The sequence below is a fragment of the Scophthalmus maximus genome, chromosome 19, assembly GCF_022379125.1.
Source record: "Scophthalmus maximus strain ysfricsl-2021 chromosome 19, ASM2237912v1, whole genome shotgun sequence".
Lineage (NCBI taxonomy): Eukaryota > Metazoa > Chordata > Actinopteri > Pleuronectiformes > Scophthalmidae > Scophthalmus > Scophthalmus maximus.
This window is the reverse complement of record NC_061533.1, coordinates 6,911,931-6,937,552: the sequence shown is the minus strand read 5'-3', so window position 1 is coordinate 6,937,552 and position 25,622 is coordinate 6,911,931. Positions and strand designations below refer to the sequence as shown.

General features: G+C 46.0%; 1 protein-coding gene across 6 annotated transcripts in view; it reads right to left on the bottom strand.

Moving 5' to 3' along the window:
• The window catches only part of slc20a2 (solute carrier family 20 member 2), a 43,466-nt gene that overhangs the window by 6,379 nt on the left and 11,465 nt on the right, over positions 1 to 25,622 (bottom strand). For 2 of the 6 annotated variants that reach the window (XM_035641206.2, XM_035641209.2), the window contains exons 2-9: positions 13,703 to 14,287; positions 11,537 to 11,677; positions 10,821 to 10,906; positions 9,548 to 9,644; positions 9,201 to 9,320; positions 7,509 to 7,742; positions 6,168 to 6,804; positions 5,640 to 5,825 (exon numbers count right to left, since the gene is read on the bottom strand). In XM_035641206.2, coding sequence (XP_035497099.2) covers positions 5,640 to 5,825; positions 6,168 to 6,804; positions 7,509 to 7,742; positions 9,201 to 9,320; positions 9,548 to 9,644; positions 10,821 to 10,906; positions 11,537 to 11,677; positions 13,703 to 13,991 — 1,790 coding nt within the window. In that variant the 5' untranslated portion in view covers positions 13,992 to 14,287. Of the gene's footprint in view, positions 1 to 1,495; positions 1,581 to 2,380; positions 2,466 to 5,639; positions 5,826 to 6,167; positions 6,805 to 7,508; positions 7,743 to 9,200; positions 9,321 to 9,547; positions 9,645 to 10,820; positions 10,907 to 11,536; positions 11,678 to 13,702; positions 14,288 to 20,119; positions 20,267 to 21,444; positions 21,605 to 25,622 lie in introns of those variants that run through there. The other 4 variants (XM_047329015.1, XM_047329014.1, XM_035641207.2 and 1 more) reach the window with 4 other exon arrangements.

The window sequence follows — 25,622 nt, the reverse complement described above, 5'->3', positions numbered from 1 at the left end:
ATACACCTCCTGTCACGCTCACAGCTCCACGTGGAGGTCATGTTTGTCGAGCTTAGACGGCACAAAGAGCAGAAACCGTCGGCCGAAAATGATCTTGTTGTCCAGTATTTCTCAGATTCAAATCAGCGTCATATTTCTCAAAAGCAGAGGCTGCGTGGAGGAAAAAAAATCCAAATTCCGTGGCCTTGTTTACAACCACTTGTAGTATTTGAGGTATGCAGCTCTGAGGCAAACGTGACCCACCTCGGCGTTTATGCCGCCGTCGGCCTGCAGAGCTTTTGAAACAATGAGTCACTGTACACGGTCCCACCGCAGCGCCCCACACGTCAGGGCTGGGCATCAATTCAGTTTAACCTCCACACAAGTAAAAAAAATTAAAAAAAAGTCACATTGCTCTGACTGAACTGAGGCAAAACCAAATGGATGCCCATTGCTTCTCACTCACAAACACACACACACACACACACACACACACACACACACAGTCATCTGGGAGTTGTTGACAGATGTTGTCGGCTTCTCACTGTCATTTTTAACAATCCTGAATTTGAAGAAAAAAATCTCCAAATTCATTAACATTTGTAGAGATTTTGTCCAACAACGTCTGTGGATTCCCCCAGAATCAAATAAAAAATAAAAAAAAGAAAATCACTAAATCAATCAAATCACCACCACGACTATTATACCTCTAACCATCAGTAGATTTTAGCATTTGGGCGCAGCGGGTGATTATCCGGGGTTTTAGGGAGGAGAGAAGGGCGTTTGGAGGAGAGAAATGAAATGAAGGTATGGATGGCGATGTTGATGTTTAGATTAACTGATCAGTAATTAAATACCAGTTTTGAGTCTCGTGCAGTTTCCTTTATCAGACATTTTAGGTACTTGCTTAAATTTTTTAAAGTTATGTATATGCTACTACTAATGTTTTTACTCCAAAATATGATCGTGGTCAAACTTAACACATTCCCTCATCATCACCCGATGGAAGCTTCCATTTAAAAAAAATAAGTTAAACTAAAATGAAATTAAAGGAATAGTTTTCAAAGTTAATTTCCATTGAAATTTTTTTTTAAATTAGACTACAGAAAAATATGATGGGTTTAATTAACAAGACAAAATATGAAACAGTCTATTCAAAATAAATATGGCAACACGAAAAAAAGGAAATAAAAAAAAATCTATCAGATAAAACATCTTCAGATTATAAGCTCCACCAGTCTCTGCTATTCATATAGTACAAAAATGATACACTAGCTAGATCTATAGTCTCTGCTATTCATATAGTACAAAAGCGATACACTAGGTATAAAAGAATATATATTTTATTTTTTTCCCTGTAATATTACAAAGCTGGGGGGAAACTGCACGAGAGGTCAAAACGTCAACTGCAGGAGTTGTGATTGGCTTTGGCGATTGACAGCTACAGGTGAAGCGATGAAGCGGAGCTCTGCCGGGGCTCTCTCTAGCACGGCTTCACGACCAATGACTCCAATACCTTGCAGTGGGTGGAGCTTATTGGGATGCCCACATTTGATGCGACAAGCACTGTTAGCGCACTCATTACTTCAATGCAAAATCCGCTGTGAAGACAGATGAGCGGAGAGACAGACAGAGAAAGATGGAGAGGGAGAGGTAAAAAAAAGTAGAACACAAGTGAGACGGGTGGGTGGAGGAGGCTGGTGGTTGGGGGGATGGGGGGGGGGGGGGGAGTCTGCTTACAGCCGAGCACAGGAGGGTGGAGGACCCACATACCAAACCATGCCAGTGGTGAGAGGGCAAAAAATGGAAGAGAGTTGGTGGAAATGAAACGAGAGGATGAGACACCGTGTGGATGTGGATTGGGGCGGGGTTGAGGCTGGAGGGGTCCCGCTACGTCTTCCCGTCTGGACGCCGATGTTCCTGAAAAGAACAGGGGAGAGGGGCCGCACACTGCTGCCTGGGGGGGGGGGGGTCTGTGGCGGGCTGGACACTGCGTTAATGGTTTTCCCATCCCAAGCGGAGCTTTCACCCTTCAACAACATGCCTGATTGTAGGACCACTGTTGTTTCTCGCTCCGTCTGACTTTATTGTAGAAATGTCACGATGATGCCAGATCTCAGCTACGTTACTTTAGTTAGTTGGAAATTTAGGCCAAAAGTTTTAGCTTCCTGCCACAATCATCTGAACTTTGGAATTCATTTTATCAGGATGGAAAACTAAATGCACATATTGGCTGGAAAAAAAAATCCACAGCCATGATCTGACTATAAACCTGCATTTTTTGAAGTTCTATGAGTGATTCCTGCCCAGTTCCCCTGGGAGGCAGTGCGAGCCCCCCGTCCCCTGGAGACACCTGAAGGGGGTGAAGCGAGAGACCAGCTGGAGGGCCACTCAGTCATACCTTGCAGTGTGTGGTACTGACAGGGATTCCGATATTGGAAGCCAACACGACTGTGAGTGCAGAAGCCAGTTCAATAGTGAATCCACTGTGGAGGAGGAAGGGGAGAGAGGAGGAGGAGGGGGCAAAGAAACATCCTTCAATGTCTGGGACGTGCTGCCGACGGCAACGGTCTCACCATATTCCAGCATCACCACATTACAATTAAACAGCGCTGAACACACAAACACACACTGGTTCAAAGGCATGGTAATCACTCTTCATCTCACACACACACACACACACACACACACACACACACACACACACACACACACACACACACACACACACACACACACACACACACACACACACACACACACACACACACACACACACACACACACACACACACACACACACACACACAGTGTGTTTCTGTATTCCCTTTGTGCCCACTGGGAGACACTCTGTCCCGTTTCCAGAACATTATTCACTTTCACACAGACCAGTGGGTGTAATGGAAGAGAAAATCCCCCCCCCCACCCCCACCCCCACCAAAGTCTCCAAGAGACCGATGAATGAAGGGAAACCGGATGAATGAGAAAGCGACTTTAGAGTGAATCATTAGCTAGTACTTCTTCTTTTTTTTTTTTTTTTTTAAATAGCAGCTGAAAAACATTCTGCGACAGTCGGGTTCGGTCCTGGGAACAGACGTCCCTCAAATTTGATCGTCCAAACTCTTCCACAGCAGCGTTCTCATGATTTGACTTGATCCGATCATGAGCCTGAACCCATCTGTAAATGGGCGCTTACCTTGGGACCGTGGGACGTCCCGATGGCCAAGGGGTTCAAGCTGAACATGTGATTGCAATGTTACGATCTTCCTCCATCTCTTTACCTATGAATGCTCTCAAGCAAAGGCTAAAAAAATACCCCCCAAAAATGTCAAAGAAAAATAAAAAAGGACTGCCTAGATCCTCATTAATACACTGCTGTCTGATTTCCATAGAGCCGTGACACCTGCTCTGTGTGATTAAAAACCGAGGGCAGAGTACAGCTCTTGGTTTCCTAATGTCCCAGTTAGATCAGCAGGAGAGATGATGATGAAAATCCATATTTCAAAAGTTTAAGAATAGTTTTTTACTGCAGTGGTACACTGTGTTCACTGTAGACTACTAGGCTACACACGCACACGCACACGCAAAAGTACACTTAGACACACACATTCCCACTTTCTTGTCCTTGCCCCAAACAAACTTCTTTGTCAGACTGATGGATGGAAACAGACACTAGAGGAGAGGGCGCCTTCAGAACCGTGAAGCAGAGCAAATTTGTCTTAGAGTCCTGGCAAAAGAAAAACTAAGCTGGTGTTGGAATGAGATAAATTGAGAAAGAAAAAAGAAAAAGGAGGAAGGCACACAGGGAGTGAAGGGACAAAAAAAAAGAGGAGGAGAAATGGAGAAAGAGGGAAAAAGTAATTAAGAGTGAGTCTGAGAGCGACTGCGGGAGAAAGATTTAGAGGTGATTTAAAAAAAGAAAAGGAGACAAAAAGATGCGGTAAGGAGAGAAAAAAACAGGAAAGAGTGAAGAAAAAAAAATGAAGGAAGAAGAGGGTCGACCACGAAAATAGAGACTTACGAGAGACAGTAGGAAAGAATATAAAAAAAGGAGGAGGAGAGACGGAGAAAAGAAAAGTGCAGGATGGTGTTTCTCCTCGTGGTCGGAGAAGATGGGCCAGGATTCTCACTGTTGCCTCGCCCCCCCCCGCCCCCCGCTCTCTCACACACACACACACACACACACACACACACACACACACACACACACACACACACACACACACACACACACACACACACACACACACACACACACACACACACCTTAGCAACGTGCGTAATCTCTCACACACACACACACACACACACACACACACACACACACACACAGTATATTCACCACACAATGACCTGCGGACATGCAGCCTGGCCTCCCTACAAACATCCCTGAGGTTCCGCATACACACACACACACACACACTCTTCAGCTACTGCGTGGGAGGACGAATGGTCAGCGAGAGAGAGAGAGACAGAGAGAGAGAGAGAGAGTGTGTGTGTGAGAGAGATAAAGATATTGATTACGAGGACGGAGGGGAAACATTAAGTGGTTAAGGATGCGTGATGTTCATTGCTTAGGTTGTGGGACGGAGTGGGCCCTGGGGCTTTATGTGTCCTGAGGACGACTTAATTATTCATAATTGTTATGTAATAAGTCAAAGGGCAGAGCGGGAAAAAAATGGAAGGAGAGCGTACTTGTCTCACTTCATTACCAATGCAAAGAGGCTCTATAGAGACAATTATTAAAAGAGATTTCTGAATGTGAATGGAGCACAGTAGCGGTGAAGAATTAATCCGGCAAAGTTGAAAGTTCACGCGAGAGAGCGCATGGAACAATAATGACTTTGTTCTCTTGTGAAATTGTGATTATTTATCGCCGAATTATTAATATATCTCTAGGAGGAAAAAAATGTTTCATTGGGTTTGATTTAAAAAGGAGAAAATATATTTTTCACTTTGCATTGTCCATAATAAACTCCAAAAACATCTATTCAAATATTATATAACTACACATAATATCATAGATTCCACCGCAGACATAGGAATAGTATGCAAATACAACATTGTACTTGCAGCTTGTTTGTGTAGTAAAAATGCATTTTGCAGCAGCAGCTCTGTTTGGGAAGTAAAGAGAAGTTATGTCCTTGATCAGTCAGAAAGTTTTACTGTACCTGTGAGCACAAAGCGCTCGAGGCGACAATTTATCGTGTTCCCCTTTTTGCACTTTTACTGTGAGCATAGTGGGAACGTCCGAATGCGAGCTGAATGGCAATTACTCGTTCAATAACGTTTTACGGCCTTATATAAATCGTGTGTGCGCATTCTTATACGGCTGGATGCACGGAAGTACTTACCGTGGAGGCGGCAGCCCTGGATGGACTTGTGTGTGTCCGCATGTCGAGACTCTTTGGAGCGAGTGAAACTGAACACGTTTTGAGAGTTCACCTTTGCCACAAATACTCGTACGCCTTCTCTCTTTCACACACACACACACACACACACACACACACACACACACACACACACACACACACACACACACACACACACACACACACACACACACACACACACACACACACACACACACACACACACACACACACACACACACACACACACACTCTTCCACCCACTCTCCCACATGCTGGCGCTCTCACCTTGAGGGGGTGATGGGAGTCAGGTCCTTGCCCATGGTCTGGATGACGCGGCGGCCCCACACCCACAGGCCGGTGCAGATGCCTATACCGCCGTATAACAGCAGCCAGATGGGAGTGGCAGCATCCTGCATCACGCCGCCCTGGTCGTAGATCATCCACAGCGCCACCAGGGGCCCGATGGCGTTACTGCAGAGTGAGAAGTTAGATTGCAACTGGGCTCTCGTATCCGTGCTTCACGGAGACTAAAGCCTGTTTTCAGACATGAACTCCAGACACTTGGGTTGGCCGGTCGCATCAGTCGCGCCAGACGCGTTCACACCAACAGGAAAATGTCAGTAAAATGTCCAGACTTCCGTGCACGTCTGAAAGCAGCACAGTAAAACTGATCTCTCCATTTGTTGTGACGGAAAAATTACTTAACTTAATAGGAATAGGAAACAAGCCTCAGGAATAACAAAATATATTAGCTGCTATGGTGCACTGGTCATTTATGATGCTATCTGTCATGTGAGCAGCGGGAGGCGGCACCTGACGTCGTTGCCTCCGTGGGCGAAGGACCCGAAGCAGGCGGTGAGGATCTGCAGGAAGTGGAACAGCTGGAACACCTCGGGCTTGTCCTTCTCCTCGTGGTCCTCCTCGGCCAAGTCGTCCAGAGGCACCGGCGCCGGAGCTCCTTCTTCCTCCACCCCCTCCAGCTCTGTGGCCAGCTTCATCTCCACCCCTCCCTCCTCCGCCTCGATCTCAGCCTCGGCTACGGCGTTACAGTACGACGAGTAGCTGTCGTAGCGTATCCTCTTCTTGGAGTAGGACACGCTGTTGCTCCGGCCGCCCCCCTCGCCGACCAGCTTTTCACTGTCCTCGCGCGACTCTGTGCGTATGAGCGGCTGCACGGGCATGCCGCATATCGCCGCCGTGTAGCAGGTGTAGCTGTTGTTGCGCCGCAGCAGGCGGTAGTTGTTGTCGGGCGGGCCGGCGTTGGAGCCCGAGCGGTCGCCGTCGTCCATGCGGCCCAGGTGGATTTTGTGAAGCAGGTCTTTGTACAGACCCGAGTCCTTGTGCACCGTGTGGTACACCTGGCCATCGCTGCGCATGTGGCCATCGAAGCTGAAGCTGCCATTCGAGATGGGCGACTTGAGGCAGCCGTTGGTCATCGAGTGGGTCCGACCTGAGGGGAAATTATATGCAATTGTAAGGCGTTTATAAATTTTGCACAATGCAACATCTTTATCAAATGCGGAAGCTGCTTTTTCTATAGATTTCAGTAAATTCAATTCCCTGTTCTAACAAGTGTATCCTATCGAGTACTGGCAAATTAAGATTTAGTCTTTTGGCACCAACTAAGGGCTGACAGCGTTGACATGATCCAACAAACATCCCCGAGGTTCGCATATACACACACACACACACACACACACACTCTTCATCTACTGCGTGGGAGGACGAGAGGTCAGCGAGAGAGTGTGTGAGAGACAGAGAGTGTAAAAGTGTAAAAATGAAATGCTGTTCTTTAATGTCGTCCTGTATGTTTTTTGTTTTTTTAACTGTAAAGTATATTTTTAGTTTGTGAAGTCACAGAGCGAATGGACTGGTGGTTTATAAAAAGAAAACCAGAGACATGCCACCCTGCTGAAGGTGGCCATAAACAAGTCTTTTTTTCTTCTTCTTTTAGTGGATTTAGAACAGAAAAGTTACCAGCTCATGTTCCTACAAGCCATTTCCATCACCATTCATTTGAATTGGTATTCAGTCGTTTCTTCTTAATGTCACAGTGTCACCGTTTTTTGTCCCTCAGGAACAGATGGCGACCTATTGAAACATCTTAAAATCAGTTTCAAATATAAAAATGAAAATAAAATCAATCAGTTCTACCATACACCCTGCCGTTTGGCAGGACGGAGCCGCCGTTGGCCAGGTTGGTGAGCTCCCCACTGGAGTCGCGCGTGCCCCGTTCACCGCTGCCCCCGGTGAGCGGCAGCACGGCCTCGTCTGTTCCCTTGGCCCCGGGGAGCTCCTTGAAGACGGGACTCTCCTCCTCCTCCTCGGGTATCTTGTCCAGACTCTCGTCGGAGATCCTGGACAGAGCCTGCTCCTTCTTTAGACGACCTGGGGCAAATCAAGAGACAAGGAAGCTTTGGTTACCAGAGCAGCTTGGAAGGACAAAATATCACTTCTAGATGGAAAAGTTGAATCCTCCTGACAAAGGTAAATGTTTTTAAAGGGCCTTATGTATACTGATATACAAAGTAATCAGTTTTAATATCGTGGCTGATTAGTGTACTGCATGTTTTGATATGTCTTAATGGTCTTTTACAGTATGATTTTTTAAAATTATTTATTTAAAAAGTTATCTAGATGATTTCTAATCAGCTGATGAAATCAGGAAACGGTTTTAAAAAGTGAATAAAATCGAAATTGGCACAGAATATATTCTTTCCAATATGCATTTTTCTTGCATGTTTGTTTTGAAAACTAGGTCGTTACTCTACACTAATACCGATAAGTTCGAGTCAAAAAAAGGAAGAAAACTATGCTGCAACATTCCACAAAAACATTGCACGTCAACATCAGCTGATTCGAACTAATCCCCCCCACTCCTCAGTACACACACATGAACTGACCCATGGCTGTTCCATTTTGATGGATGCAGTATATATCCAGATTAGGACCGATAATAAAACCTATAATCTTCACAGGTATTCGGCGGTCACAACATGTTAAGCAGCAGGTCAAGTTGGCCTCGTGTGCAGGAATATTCCAGAAAAGAATCTTTCTATTTAAAGCCTCGACATTGATATAATCCATTCAATAGCTGGTCTTTTAATCCCAGAAAGAAAAAACAACCCATACTGCTTCAATTTAACCCTGATTTTTATTTTTATATTGGTGCAAAGCATCTCGGGCATCTCGGACTTTGGTGCTTGAGAGTTTGTTGCTTCTGTCATTGGGCCGTGGCAATAAACAGACGTTCTTATTTGTCCTGCATGGCAGAGTGGCTTGCCTTGCTTGTGTCCACCATTCTCGCAGATATTCCACTCGCCGCTCTTTCCACTGTTTTATTTAATGTGTCATGTGCTTTATGGCGTCGCCTGCTTTGCTGCAGGCTCGTTTTCCCACTCGACAAACCATTCCTAACCTTGATCTGAAAGCTTTCCACACTGCAGGCTGTGATCTTAACCCCTTGTATCCGGTCAAGTAGATATTTGACCAAAAATTTCAAGTGTCTAAGCAAAGCAACTGGAGTTCACAGGCATTTTTTGGGGGGGGGGGGGGGGGGGGGTCGGGGGGCTTTAGTGGCTTTGGCAAAGGCCAGTGAGAAAACACATCCGTTGGCATCCAATGTTTGGTGTCAAGAGCACAGTGTGCAAGCAGAGGCTGAAGCCCTGTTGTGAGTCCTGGGTCAGAGTGCTGCTCTTTCAGATGGCGTGAGAAAGACACACAACACAAACACACACACACACACACACACACACACACACACACACACACACACACACGCACACACACACGCACACACGCACACACGCACACGCACACGCACACGCACACACACACGATACCTACTTGCTATTTTCCTCCTCATCCAAGGACACACGCAAAACCAGACCAGAGCTGCACATACCAGCGCCCCGGCTAAAGTTATGAGAAAGATGGCCCACACCGGCAGCATCTCTAACCCGAGCACTGCAATTGGAAGAAGAGACACACGGGTATAAGAGGTTGACATCTTGCAAGTTGGTTTTGAAATGAACCTACCTATACACTTTCCACACCTTTAGAAGGGATTTTGCGCGCGCTAAATGTACTGGCGCTTTTACTGAGACGGAGATGATAATTTGATCGTACGTTGGTGACTGACCACATAAAACAGAGGCGACGTCTATGAGGAGCGACTGCGGCGCGGCACTTACGAGGAGCTCCAGTGTACATGATGGAAAAAGTGTTGATCCCGATGGTGGTGGCGTAGAACAGAGGCAGCGCTCGCAGGCCATTCGGGACAGAGTCCTCCTAAAGACGAAATGGAATTTTTAAGTGCAGTTACTGATATGATGCCAAGAGTTAAAAAATATGCTTGAGTGATGAGGCATTATTATATTACATAGAGCAATACAGATGCACGTAAACTGACAAGTAATAAAAACGCAATTTAAACTTTCAGCATCAGACTGAGAAAAAAGCTTTTCCCCGTCAGGTCATAAAACTCCTGAATAAATAGTACAAATCAATCCTGAGCAATTTAACAACTGAATAAAGATCGACCAAGATTTGGTCGGAGTCCGTAAAAGTTTGTGACGTGGTGAGCTGTTGCGAGATGAACGGCGGGCCTGTGGGAAAAACGCGCGAGAGAAGACACGTTGGACTCGACCCTCAGACTGCCTGTTACGAAAAGTGTTCAAAGTGTATTAATATTGAACGTATCGCGTGTCCGAATCACATTCAAATTCGACACTGCACTTTCTTGGGCCCCGGACAAAACACATGACAAGTGTGTAACCGATAAGATCAAAGGTTCAGACAGACAGACAGACAGACAGACAGACAGACAGACAGACAGACAGACAGACAGACAGACCTCGCTCCACGGTTAGATTGTTCTGGCTTTTATTACTTAACCACTTCCTGTTTTCTTACAGCGGTGCCCCTCTGGAAAAGTTTTGCCCACATGATAATACTTGTATAACTGGTGAGTTAAGAGCTAAACATGTAAACTGTCCACATGTCAACACAGCACAGATATAATTAAAAGATCAAGCTTGAGCCCCTAAATAAACCTGCAGAGGAGCGAACTCATGCTGGATTTGACTATGAATTTGAATTTCTTTGCAATACAGCGATCGCAGACCAAACACAAAACCGGCTGATGAGTCATTCCAACATAAACCTGCAGTCGTGACCTCGGGATGATCCAGAACTCGCCTCTCTTCCTCGTCTGTTGCCCGTTACGCAACAGCAGATCTGTGTGTGTTGCCAAATCCAAAGATATTATCTGTGCCGAAGCTGTTTGGACGAGCTGTGTGTCGTCTGCGTGTCAGACTCTTAATTCTACAATTTGAACTTGAGGGTAAACAACTCACTCTACTGTATATCCAGAGAATCAATATATTCCCGTGCCCAGGTTTTAAGGCCTGAAACGGTTTTTCTAAAGTGTGGGTAAGTGAAACTGCACTGTGACCGCGAGCTCACCTTGTTGAGGATGAAGTGTTTGATGAGCATGAAGAGAAGTCCAGACATGAGTCCGGAGAGCAAGGGGGAGATGAACCAAGACGACACTGCGGGGAGGGGGGGGAGAAAAAAATATCATCAGAAATCAATTCATGCAGCATGACTCGTCGTCTGGACTTTAATCCCCACAATCTGTAGTTTCCTTCACTTCCCACGAAGACTCTCAAACTTTCAAATGCTCTGGAAAAAAAAAAGGTCTTGGATTCAGCAGAGCTCAGTGCAAGTAAGTGGCGGTAGCAGGATCAACTGCTTTTAAACTGAGCAGGGACGTGCCACTCTTCTATTTCACAGGTACTTTAAGATTTGTTTTGCGGCTGCATTGCATGCTGGTCTACCGAGACTCCTAATGGGTGATACATTGGCACCTCTGCCTCTTTTAAAAAACGATAAATTGATTCGTAAAATGGCCGAGGGAGTCGTCCTTTCCGACTACAAACTGATGATCAGTGTGTGTGTGTGTGTGTTTCGCTGAGTTAAGAAAAAATCTGTCTGGAGTCAAACTCCAATGTAGCTGTACTGGAGATACTCCAGTGTCTGTGTTATTTAGGCTGTTTTCCAGTGGCAGCTATTCAAGCATTAGTAATATCGTGTAAAAACTGTGTATGCCGTGGATGTGCATTAGGATCTAAACACTGTAAATACACACAGACGGGTCTCCAACGACCCTCGTTCATTACCAATCTTGACAAGCTGCATCCACTGCACGCCCCTGGTGCCGATGGCCACCATGGAGAACCCGATGGTGGCGCCAACAATGCAGTGAGTCCCAGAGATGGGCAGCTTGAGGAAGGAGGCTATTAGCTGCCAGACCGCTGACCCTGTAATCAAAACAGGACACGCACACAAATCTCAGGACATTTTTCATATTCCACTGGCCGCAGTTTTCTCCACCGCAACAAATTCCACTCTGGATTAAAAGGGGAGTTCGAGCTGCGAAGAGAAAACATCACCAAATGAGTAATTACTTACATTTCTGTGCTCGATTATGTAGAGTAGTGAGGTTGTGTCAATGACTTGAAAAGAGTCAAAAATGGGTTATGACAGCATAATATTTTTAATTGGGGGTCTGAGCACTGATTGAAATCTAACAAATACTTTAAGTTAACAAATGAACCCGCATTTTAGTTTTTGGGCAGTCACCAGACACATTGTCCTTCATCACCACACGCATGCTTTTCAAGAAGTAAACATCATCATAACAAGTCCTTGGACCTAGAGTGTCTGACCGAGATACAGTAACAACAATGTCGCTGACAAAAGTATATTTGGAGATACAATGAAAGGCCGCTGCACAAATTTAGCCGAGGACGATGACAAACAACGGAATAATGACTCATTTATCGAGAAAGAAATCCCCTCGACAACACTTTTTTTTTTAAGACTGGTAAATTTATGTTGGTTATTCTTTGGCAACTGAATCCACTATTTGAATAATTGTCTCATTGTCAAGGCTTGGAAGTTTGTGGGTTGTTTTTTTCCAAAGCCCTGAATTAGACACCGACACGTATATCTCATATTCCATTGTGTTGTTGGTGAAGTGCCTTCCTGCTTTTACTTTTCATTATATTTTGTACGAGCGATATGGCAGTGAAAAAAATAAAATAATAATCCTGTTTGAGATTAAGATAAACTGTTCAGTGTTTCCCCAACATTCACTTGCGTCGGTCGGCCACACGTCAATCTTCTGCCACGCGCCGATCCCCGGTGCCTAACATCGCCTTGTTTATCGCCATTTCCCATTAAAAGGGCATCGCCTCAACAGGAGCCCCGCTGTTCTTTTTGTTCTTTTCCCCAGCGCCGTTCATTGACTGGTGTAAGCCAAAGCTCAAGCTACGAGTGATACACAACAACTGCTGCTGGTGCTCCCCAGTCAGTGTGTTTCAACGTGAAGGCCCTGGACGGGGTTTTCAGTGAGGAAACTGCCTGTCTGCCAATGTCGGCAAACCCTTATTTACTAAAAGAGGGGTATCAACGGATATATTCACACACTTATCTCACAAAGCTGATTTGAAACTTCAACAAGTTGATGCTGGGCAAGTCTCACCCCGGCTTCACTGTACCGTCACCGGTCAGAGGGGAGGCGCCGAGCGCTCGCTCCCCAGCGCATGAACTCATCCAACTAATTTACCCAACAGCATCAACAGAGCGATTCCCTGGAGGCGAATGTGACCCTTCAAACACACTGATCAGTGGTGAAACAGAGGCTTTTTGATGTTTTTATGGCTTCAACTAACAATTATTTCCACTGTGAGATTAATCTGTCAATTATTCATGCAGTTAATTGATTTTTTTCGTCTATAACGTGTAAGAAAAGCCATGGTGGTTTCCTAGAATTACTGGTAAAAACAGTTAAACGTTTCATTAAAAAAACAACAACCAAATGTTCAGTTTACAAAACTATATAAACAGGAATGCAGCGATTAATCCTCACATTTCAGAAGCCGTTAAACACCTGGTGTGAAACAGTTGTCTTTGAAAAATAAGACTTGTTACCAAAGATATTGATGATTATTTTTCTGCAAATTGAAGGATCCCTTGACTGACTAATTGTTTCGAATCAAATTTTTTTTTTTAAATTTACTGGTCCATCTCTTTAAACGATGAAGCCAAGAATTAAATCAGCGGCGATGCCGTCAAAAAGTACAGCCCCTTTCTGTCATGAAATTTGAAACTTTGCTGACTCCTTATACCCATTGAAGTTAGCTCATTCAGATACGACATGATAAGGGTTTTGTGTACACGTTAGCCTGCGATCAGATCCGTGCCAAGGTGTACGTACATGCCTGAGAGGGGGCTGCCTGCTACACGCAACCCACTGGATATAAAAGGCCGATCCAACTTACCGACCATGGCGCTGACCTCCCCCGCCATGAGCACCGGCACCGTTTCGTTGTACAGGTTGACGTCTATGATGCCCTTCCGAATCGTCTCGCCCACTTTGGCCCCCAGCAGCATCGAGCCCAGGGTCTCGAAGATGGACGCCAGGATACAGGCCTGCTTCAGCGTGACGACGCCGGACCCCACCGCCGTGCCGAAGGAATTGGCCACGTCGTTGGCACCCACCGAAAAGGCCAGGATGAAGGCAATGACGAAGCCAAGGATGACCATCCACAGGTATGAATCCATGTCCATCTTGATATGATTTCGGTAGAAAAAAATCCAAGCGGAGAAAAAACAAACCAAAAAAATGATTAAATATTCTAAAATTTAAAAAAAAAAAAGACGAGGTGCTCTGTGCGTTTTTAGCGGAGGACTCAATGAGCCCAGTCCTTTTTTCTTCGTCCCCTGGTTGTAAAGAGTTCGAGGGGAGAAGCACAGCCGCTAACTTAGCGTTTGGAGCTCAGTCCAAAGATTGGAGACTAGTGATGGTGGGAGCAGGGAGCATTCCATAGCTTAGTGTGAGACAGCCTGCCTGCACGTTCCTTCACCTGACAGAGAAACGAGAGAGAGGAGACGTCAACAGATTAGTGTCATAGGCCATGATTACTCTTCTTCAACGGCGGCTGCCGTCTGACAGCACCTCCCTGCGACTTCCCCGGAAGAAAAAAACCCCAAAACAAAGCGAGGGAGGGACTAAGAGAAGGAGAGAGGACGAGGAGAGCTTATGAGAGCAGAAGACAACAAAAAATAATTAAAGAGGATGGAGGACGGAGGATGACAACGCAGAACTGGCTCCGGGAGGGGGGGGGGCCTGAGGACGTCTCAGATAGTCGCAAGAGGAAATCACAGTTTGCACTTCAAAGAAATCAAATCAGAGCGTGCGGAGGGCTCGCTGTCAGCGCCCGCGACTAAAAAAAGACCAGAGTGAGATATGAGCAATGCTCGTAACATTAGACACGACTGTTCACCACCTTATCACCACACAACAGGGCCGCTGGCATTTCTGACAAACCTGCATTTGCTTTTTCTCCCACGGGTTTTTCACCTTTGCCATATATCCAGACAAGCTTTGGCTGAAACTTAAAGATGAATATGTCTCAACCACTTTCAAGTCCCTTAATGTCAAACACAGGGATGCCAAAAGTGATAACAAAGAGAAATACCAAGGGATATTACAGTTTTGCATCGCAATATTGAAGCACTCCCTAAAAAATGCCCGGAAGCAGTTTGATCCTATCGGAGTTCAAACGTTATCGCGGAGACAAGTTGAACTGACGAACCTGGTGAGAGTTTGCACGGTAGATCACGTTGCAGTCGCCCGTCTCGCGGCGGGACCGCCACGGTGCCGCTAACAAAAGGCGAACACGAGCTTTGCAACCAGCAACTTTTTTGGAGCACCGGTTCAAACTGAATCAAAGGCCTGGCTGCAGTAAAAAAGAAGAAGAAAAACAACAACCAGGGCACGGATTCAAGTCCAGACTGCAATGCAGCAGGAATATCAGCAGCCACTGCAGCTCGAGTCGGGGGCAGTTCCCAGAACTACACCTGTGGGGGTCAAGTATGTAAACGGATGATATGAAGAGGAAATGCAACTTCTCTGGAGGCGCCCATCCTACGCAGGATCAATAGCGAAGCCTGAAACAGGGCAGAGCAGGCGTGACATGGAACCATCTGGAGTGGCCTCGTTGGAAATAAAAATAAATACTTTGCAGGGGGCTTGGATGAACAATCTGTCTGTCGCTGTGCATCTCGGATCTCGTTTTGATGAAGAAATACTCTCCAGTCCCGATGCGAGTGATGCTATAGCAGCATCTACGATACTCTCTTTGCTATTTTGGACGTGTTTGGGGGAGAAAAACAAGAAATCTGTCCATCACCTTTGTCTATAGGAGATCGTAACAAGCGCTTATTCATATATATATATATGTGTAGATTAAATGACTAAAGAATAACTAAACTAACAGATAAGTGTTTTAATAAGAGCGTCAGGCTCTGCAGATGCACTTGCTGATCGCATCGGACCCACGAGGACAACAGGCAAACAGCTTTGTTTTCCATGTAAAGTTCCACGAGGCTTATTTACGTCCCAACAACGCGACGAAATGCTCTCGGAGACCGATGGTGAGGCCACCAACGCTGACGCCTCTGGAGGTCCTCCAGAGAGAAACCTCAACACCGCAAACGACTTGTACTGGCTTCTTTCTCCTCTTTTGCTCTTGTCTGCGCCACATAATCAGAGTCGTTTCACAGTTAATAGCAGCACATTTCCATGTACGGTTAGAGCCGATTGTTAACGGGGAGCATTAAACATAAACAGCTTGAAGGCCAGACTAGTACATTCCCTCGGCGCGAACCGACTGTGTGCTCCTCGTCGTGTGGGGGCAGACGACTCCTTTCTAAATAGCCTGCGGCCAGTTATGGCTCCCTCCTCCCCACTAAAAGCTCCATCTGGAATAGCTGAGGTCACGTACTGCCGTCCCTTTATCCTCTGTTGAACCACAACACACATAAAAACACGCGTGTAATTTGCCTCTTGATCCAGACCTCTGCGAACGAGGACTACCACGCAACTGTTAAAGATAAAAAGGTTAACATGTAAAGAAGATATCTGACATGTTCGCTTTCCACACGAAACTTCCAACTCAAAATTGAGCTCATTCATTGACAAATCAAAGCGAAAAAAATCATTTAATATCTCATAGATCGCCGAGGGGGAAGTTCTCTTTTCACCTGCTTCCCTCCAGAGAGGGAGATCAGTGTGAAGGGTCAGTGCCGCCGGGAAAAAAGGATTCGGAGACTTTTTGGATGAAAGGACGACAAACTGAAGTCATGAACTTGTGTCCATCCTGGGTAAATGTCATCTCTATCGGAAGTTTCCTCAACAGCTGCGTATGGTTGCCCCCTACAGTGCGTCTGCTTTACACATTAAGATCATCGCCACTGCTGCAATATGGTTAAGTCGCAATTACACAAATCTGCAGAGAGATTTTCATTTAGGAAATCGATTGGATACAGGAAGTGGAGTCACATGGACCGTCACCCGTGCTGAAAACAATCAAAAGCGGAAACACTGGCCTTACGAGTACACCGGTGTATCGGGAGCATTAAAGTCGCTTTACTGAATTTGTTTATAGAATATTCTCTTATTCTCTTTTACCACTTGAGAAGTGCTGAAGAAATATGGTTTACAGGCAATGTTGTACTGAGAGTGGCAGGAGTGTGAAGGACTAACTGTGCTGTGTAAATGTTTAACCTGTGGGACACCAACACCCCAGGACGACCACACAGTCAAACGTGGGCCCTCGACCAATCGCAACGAGCGACTCCCACAGAGGAAACGTTCCGTGCAACAGTCCTCGTCGCCTGAGAAAATCGGAGGTACTTCCTTCAACTGCATGTGAGGGGAAGTGTGGAGGAGGAAACCCGAGAGCGAATGCTACGAGTGCTGGCGTGTACACATGTACCAGCCCTTTTTCAATCGGGTCTACAATTTTCTAAACAGGGAAACTCAACACGACAGCTGCAGCTGACACGTGGTTTATTTTAAAGACCATGTCCTACTGTAACATATGGACAGTTCACATACCGCCGCTCCTAGTTGCGCACATAGAAAACTGTTTTCTCCAGAGCTGAGATGTTTACAGTAGAGCAGTCTGCTGGAAACGTGCGTGTTTTCTTATTGTCTGCTGTGCTACAGGGCAGATTCAAACGGTTCCCAATAAGATTGTGAAAAGAGAGGAATATTCATAAAATCAGCTATGCAGCACACATAACCACCTTTACCATAGTATGTGGAGACCCAAGGGTTATGGTGTGATGGGCTATTCTGGGGGGATGAGGTGCATTTCAGCAAGAAACATCCAATCACAATGCTGAAAACTCTGACGGCCTGAAAAAGCCGAGGACTAAGGTTGTTCTTGAATCAATTTGCTAGAATTACGGCTCCGTTTTTGAAATTATTCCGGAACTATGGTGCATTTAGGCTGGGGAGTATCGTAGTATTGAGGATAATTGGATTCCTGAAGGGACAAAACTGATGGACACAACATAAACTTGTAGGAGAATGACATTAACCAGAAGGGTTACCATATTTTAATATCAAGTGACAATGAGAATTGTGTTTAAAGAAAAAACGGAAAGGGAAATGAGAACGGGGCGAAAACGTCGAGGAACCAGCAGCTCTTCCCACTGCGCAGCTCTCTTTCTGTTCGCAGAAGTCTTGAATTTAACAAGGTTGGGTTTTTTTTGAAGTATGGTTCCAACTTAACTGCAGGGAATACTGTTCTCTGTGTTTGAACTGTCTTATCTAAATTTATCAGCAGACGCACAGTCGTAACGCCAGTACCTTCCAGTGCGCCCTCAAGCAGGACGGGCAGTTGTATTTGACATGCATGCAAATTCTAGGAAAATTAGTAAATCACAGAGGCTCTAGTTGGTTACGGTGGGGCTCAAATCCAAGACCCTCTTGCTCATCCACCAAATACAGCAACATTTTAACCATTTGGATTTTCGCGTGAAACAAATTACCGTTTATAGCCTACATTGCACGGTGCCCACTGTACATAGAACATTACAATACTTTTATTTAAAACATTTTTTTTTAACTTAGGCTGTTTTACTGCACCTTCTTTTAGCTGCTTCGGGGCTGTCGACTTTGTTTTTTGTCCTCTTTGTTTTTTGTACTTTCTTCATGTACTTTTTGGACATTGTCTACTGTATGGCTGCTATAATAAAAGTATTCTATCCATCTTAAGCATTAATAACGAGAAGGCACAAGCTTCTGTCTCCGGTCCCCCTCGGTCATGACACACAACTACACACGCTTTTTCTTGAGACTGCCAAATACAACGGTGATGTCCTTGACTAGTAAGTCAACAAACCCGCCACGCTTTTCTTTATACATTATATTCAAATAGGTAGTACATTAACTGCAAGAGGATCAGATTACAGGACACGGATTCATTTGAAACCGCGTTTCTCCATCAGTGTGCTACAGCACCAGGCTCCAGTGGATGATTTATCGGGACCTTGAAACCACCAAAAATTCAATTTAAAAAGGATGTTGCATAAACTCTACACATATTGTCTGAAGGTTATATTTTCACTTTTTACGTTTCTATCACGTCAACCCACTGTAGCTTAGAAACAGAGGCACAGAATAGAGTCGAGGCTTAAACCTCTGTTACGGACGCTTGACTGTCAGCAGATCGGTGATCGGTACGCGACGTCCCGCTTCCCTGAAATCTTTCAGCTCAGGTGCGTCATTCTGCAACAGAGTCACACGGCCGCTGTCCAAGGTGCTGAACCTGGGACCACCAGGGTTGTGGCTCGAGAGTTAGGGAAGGTTTGTCCACCAGTCATTGGCTGTTCAATCCCTGGCGCCCGCTGTCCACATATCGAAGTGTCCTTGAGCGAGACACTGACCCCCAACTTGCCCCCAAATTGACAAACCAGGTACTAGCTGGGCAGCAAGGTGTGTGTGTGTGTGTGTGTGTGTGTGTGTGTGAGAGAGCCAAAGGGTTTTGCCTGCTAACGTGGAAAAGCAGTGTATCAGTGCCGTCCATTAACCTTCTCATATTCCACTCTAAGTAAAACTGCTTCCGCCATCTATGAAGAAGATACCCCGAAGAAAAACACGTGGAAGTGACACAGTCTGCGAGGTAACATGCTCTTGAGGATTATTACTTGCAGACACACTTTCTTCAAGAGGGTGTTAGGTGGCAAAGAGTACACATAATGAGGACAAAGAGACAAAAATACAGCAGGACTGCATGTTGTCTCTGCTGGGATGTTTAACCCTGACATCTAAAAGGAGATCATCGAGATTTGGAAAAGGGAAAATTGCTGCGGTGAATATCCACCAATGTGAGCAGAGAACAGAGCGTTTTGCCTGTTAGAGGCTTTATCCTCTGGAGGCATGAGATTTGTGCCATGACAGAGTAAACCACTTACCGTCATCACTTCGCTAACTGTTTGCTGCTGTTGCCGTACAGATGCTCATTAATCTGCCTGAGATGTCACTGCACCACAGCCGGAGCTGGTGCAAAACACTGTGTCACGAGCTGCTGTCTGCATCGACACGCAGCTGCACTATCCGTGCAAAAATTCAACCCCCCCCCCCCCTCATCAGCTAACCAAGGCGCTTCGCCGAAAGGTTTCCCGAACCAGAACATACATGACGCGGCGTCGAATAAATGACTCACAGCCGCGTCCTTGCCAGCGCTGGCTGATTGTTACACGCGGTCCATTCCTCCAAGGACACTGGCCGCTCACATCTACCGAATGGCTCACTGAGGTAAGAGACAACGATCATGTGTAAGACGCAAACAGTCATGTAAGCAGAGGAGCCGTAAAGAGCCCTGGAAATCAAGTCCACTCACCTTCATGTCTCCTCGCATCAGCAGGAGGTGGGGGAAGTTTTGGAGATTAATGAATTGTCAAAGACACGACGCCGGCGTCGGGAGAAACACTGACCGGGAGAAATGGTGGGTCGAAAAAAAGTAAAATGAAAACCGAGAACGGGGGTGAGCATGTGATTGACAGGAAAATCTAATTATGAGGAGCGAGCATGGGGGGGGTGGGGGGTGGGGGGGGGGGAGCAGCTGATGACAGCAGGGGAGGAGTGAGCAGGAAGGAGCAGGAGAGAAATCAGCAGGTTGTGGCGGTGTTGCAGGAGGGGAGAGAGCGAGCGAGCTAACACGAGTGCAACAGAGAGAGAGAGAGAGAGAGAGAGAGAGAGAGAGAGAGAGAGAGAGAGAGAGAGAGCACAGTCAGCTGAGTCTAGACTGCCTCTTAAAGGAAAGCATCTGCATTCACAGCACACGCCGGCCAATAGCAAACGTTGGAGGGGTCGAGGGGGGCCTTCGATTGGCTGGCTCTTAGCAGAGGGCGGCGGACGGATGGAGGGGAGGCAGCCAATGACTGTGGAGGAGGACAAACGGAGAGAGGGGGAGACGGAGGGGTACATGAGTGTGGATGGGTTTTGCGGCCCGAGGAGAGCGTGCGGAGGGGTCAAGGGCGTTCGGAGCACCGGCCATGCACGCTCTAAGATGTTGACAGGTCAATATAATATATAATAAGAACATACATGCGGCGGATTACTGATGAACGTGTTCGGAAGGAAAGTGACAGCGCGATGAGCTGAGGGAATGAGCAGGATCCTCTGTGATGCCGTGTTCCCTCAGTAGGATGAGATGAGCTTGGCCAGTTTGGACCATTTTCTCTCGGTAACACAGGGGCCCGGTCAGAGAAGAACACACTATCTCAGCAACAGTAATTGGCTACGGGCCACGTTCTCCCTCTGCTACAATTGTCCCTTTCAGAAAACGTGCTGGACAGAGCGCCTTCATGAGACTCTCTCCGTCTCAGGAGGCAGAGACTCTCATCGGCACAGTGAGGGAGTGCGGAGCAGAGTCACCGCAGCCTCATCACTGACGAAATACAAAGCAGGAGTCAAGAGTCCACGTCTCTTCTGCAGTTCCCCTTACTCATAGTGCTACAACGAGGCAGGGGGAACATCATTAGACACATTAAGATACTCTTTCTAGGGAACAAGTCGATGAGAGATGAAGCAAGACATGTTCTTCAAACTTTACCAGTTAATTGCCTCAACCACAAACTCCCTCTTGCACTTTTCTTGCTTTGATTTCCACACGAGCTTTGCGGTTTTAAAACATATACCCTGAAATGAACACTCTCTACTCACGCGCACCGTCGAGGCTAAGGCAGTTCAGGTCCCGTTCCCTTCGTTCTCACATACTGTGCCGGGACTAGAGCAGGGGTGATAAATTCATCTGTCCGGCACTGTTCAGAGGTCTGCTCGTGTTTGTCCGAGGTCCTGTGGCTCGCGCATTCTCTCCCTCTCCGTCCCCCCCAATGGCCCTGCCCGCTGAAAAGCCTATCTGCGTCAGCTGCACCTGCTCTGACTCTCTGCTTCGCAGCGGGGAGGCGCTGTCTCCTAGAACCCAACACACACACACACACACACACACACACACACACACACACACACACACGTACGCACTCCGTACAGTGTTAACATCAGACAGCCTCCGCGGGCAAGAGGGGGGCTGCTTAAGAATGACAACAACGGCGCGTCTGACTGCAAAGAGCATGTCGCTCTCAACGCCGTCTTCAAAGGCTTCACACGCACACACACACACACACACACAAATCCTCTCACTCGTTCTATTTTCTCTCCGCCGCTGTGGGTCTGCACTGCAGTACTAAGTCAGGTTGTCAAGAAGCAAGTAACTCTGGTAATCCTTCGGGCTTCTGACGGCCTTTACAAGCACACGGGCAATCTTTCAAGAATCCATGTGGGCCTGGAGCCAATCAATAGTTCTCGCTGTACATTTTTGCCTGACTTACCCTGGTACAGTGAGCGTGGTCCTGCGCAGTAATCCCTGCCTCGACTCAACATTGGCACTCCGTGCCATCGTCTCGCCGACCTATTTGCCACGGATCGTTATCAGCTAATGTTTATTCTAAATTGTTTGATTGGTGGTCTCAGATTACACAAAACGTGCAGGTAAAATGGCTTCATCAGTCGCGCAGTTGTCTGAAAAAGACAATGACTGCCCTGATGGAGGAAAGAATCCAAAACCTTTAAACATCCCGAACGAACCTCATCAGACATTAGACCGTATATGACGATGGACGACATGACAGCTCCTCAAAAGTGAAGCCAAATCAGCTTGTCTGCCCCCTGGTGGCTGGCAGCAGGAACGGTCATAAACCCCGCCTCTTCCATTTAAGCGGATGGGACGTGGGTTCCAACATTTAAAAGATGATTTCTGTCATTTTAGGTAGTTCTCATCACACTGATGAATGTCCCAATGTACAATTTCCCGAGCTGAAATGTGATTGACAGCTGAGACTGGCTCGTGATTGATCCAGCAGCAGTGGGACCTTGACTATGACGTCTACGGCACAAGATGGCGCCGCCGAGGGAGTGGAGACGTGTCGTCCATCTTTATTGTGCAGTCTATGCAATTGAAGGTAAGACATGAAAACAAGGCCCGATGAACGACATCAGAGCTTTAACTTTTTACCTTGAGAAAACAGCAGCGACTGACGACTAACTACGAAAACTAAAACTATGAAAGCTACGCTGCTGGACGCGGCCCAGACCAGATTCCATGGATTCTGAGCGTATACAATCGCTACAGGCCCTGATCCGAGGTGAGAAAAACTTCATTCTTCACATTCCGGTGTGTTTTTGAGTGTGTTTGTGCGCGTGAGCATGTCCAGCTGTGGCAATCTCTCCGTGTGAATTGATAAAAAGGAGCCATTGCTTGACTATGAAGAATAAAAAGTGTTGTGCTGTCCTTTGGTTTTGGACAGTTGGATGTATTTGCTTTCAAAATAAGAACTGGAAGTGTCAGTATGGAGTATGCTATGAGGCCAAGCCTATGACTAATCAATACACGAGTTTGGTGTGTGACCTATGAAAGGCATAAAAATAATAGAATATCTTATTCTCTTCTTAACCGTATAATCTCCTGCCGTCATATATTTTATTCTGTTCTAGAACGGTGTGACAGTAATGTGATCCAATCTCCCCTTGGGAATCAACAAGTCAAGTGTTTCCGATTCTGATTTCTGAAAATAAAATGGATGATCGATATCGGCTGCTTTCAGTTTGTAAATGGTTTATTTATATATACACACACAGGCGAGTGCACGTAAATCACCATCGACCTTGATGTGCCTTCATGTGACATCACCTGAGGCAATATAACAAACTTCCCTCTGGGGTCACAAAAGGCTACGGATTTATTTTTCTCTCCCCGATACTTCAATGTGTAAAATCCGACCACCAAATAGTATTTTTAACTTAGCAGTTCACCAATTTATTTGCCTAATGAATACAGACAATATATATATATATTTATTTTTTTAACTTTTGCTAATGAGATATCAAAGACTTTACCACTTGGTCGTCTTCTGTTCTTCTTCAGTGGATTTACACGAAAAACGACCGTCTCAAATCCGGTTTCGAAGGATGATAAAAATCAGACTGAACAAGTATCCGAGTAACCTCAGCCTTCGGAGACACTGGAACAGGCCAAGTTACAACAGCAAACAATCGAGCCCCCCCTCTGGCTTTCTGTGTTGAGTAAGCCTTATGTTTAAATACTCTTTTAAGGTCAACTCTCTCTGGTTTCAGGGGAGACTGTGCAAGGGTTTGACTCCCTCACCCTGAAATGGCAAAGTGGCCGAAGCGACTCCTCCCAATCCGAGTGTCTGTTGTATGTAATTGAGAGAGACAGTGGACGGACACTTCACTGTCCTCACAATGGGTCCACAAATAACAAATTTAGAGCAATCAAACCAGAAGAAGAAAATAAATGAACCATACAGATCTAACAATTGATTGGACATCGTGTGGAAGTCGTCTTCACTTGCGAGATAAATAAATAAAAGGGATTTGAAATCCCCCTAGAAACATCCAGCTGAGCACACGGCGGAAAAAATAACCACTGAGGCCCAAATAGCAGCAACACAAAGGATGCAGGGCTCAAAATAATGTTTTGAGACTGTCAGAAACTATTAGTCACCTCTGAGAATAAACCATGCTCGCGACAGGGATCCTAATTGACCAATCGAAATGTGCCTCAAAGACGAATATAGAGCCAACTACTTCATTACAAAGCGTTTGGGGAGGGGGGCTTTGTTGGCTACACTCGACATCATATGACTGACACAACTAGGTTTGGTACCTTCGAACAATTGTGTGGGTTTTTTTTTTTTTAAGGTTGCGATCCGGCTTTCTTCGCTTTCAGCCATCTGTGTCCGTGTTCCAGAGAGTCGTCTTACCCTTGACCCTCTCTCTGTTTTCCTTGTCTCTCTCACCCCCTCCCACTCTTCAGCTTCAGCCAGACAGTTTCAGTTCTCTTCCACGAATAAGCTTGGGTACCAAACAGCAAAAGGGGCCGCCGTCTCCCCTGTCCTCCCACTTCTTTAACTCCTCCGCCCAGCCCTCCCAATCTCTCCTTCTCTCTCATTATAGTGAAAGACGGAAGAAATGTTGATCTGGCTCTGTGCTCGGGAAAATACGGCCAAGACCTCCAAGCCGCCTACCTCCTTCTCGACGGCCGAGACTGGCAATCTACAGCTGGCACGCTCTGCGGTGTTGAATTGTGTTACTGGGGCAAAGTGGCTGACGGTCTTAGTGAGTGCTGGAAACGCAGTGCAACAAGACCTCACCTACAGATTGTGAAAGAGGTACCAACCCCATTGATCATGTTTTAGGCCACGTTCACACCCTCCGTACGTGAATGCAGACTGTAAATTGCTGGGCTCTTGCAGATACACATTACTGTCATGTGATTTCCATGGACCTGTGTGTCACATGACCAAGTTGAGAATTTGGACCGGCAGCTCCTGGCTCAAGATGTCGGTGTTTCTGTGTAACTCTGAATCAATCGTTGAGGTGACAGTTATGCATTACAGTTGTGCTTATAAATGTTTTTTTTTATCCCCTTGTAAAGGGTCATATTTTATTGTCTCACAATATTCAACAAAAGTAAATTCAATGGTGAATTGATTTTTTTCTTTCCGCCAAAATGTTATAGGTTCTTTCTTGGCCCTTGTCCCGTCCTTCGGCCAAGTTTCGTGGAAATCCGTTCAATAGTTTTTGCGTAATCCTTAACGTAGCAACCGACAAACAGAAGGTCAAAAAAAGAACATTATTTTAATAAAATATAATTTTTTTAATATGAATATTGGTGATTATTAGTCCCTGGGACTTCCTACGTCACAGTAGTTAGTGTTTGGGGTTAGACGTCAGGAAAAAAGAATACGAGACAATTAATTGGGTAGAAAATGATGGATATTTATTGACTATAGTACAAGATGAAAGTGGCTTTATGTCTAATA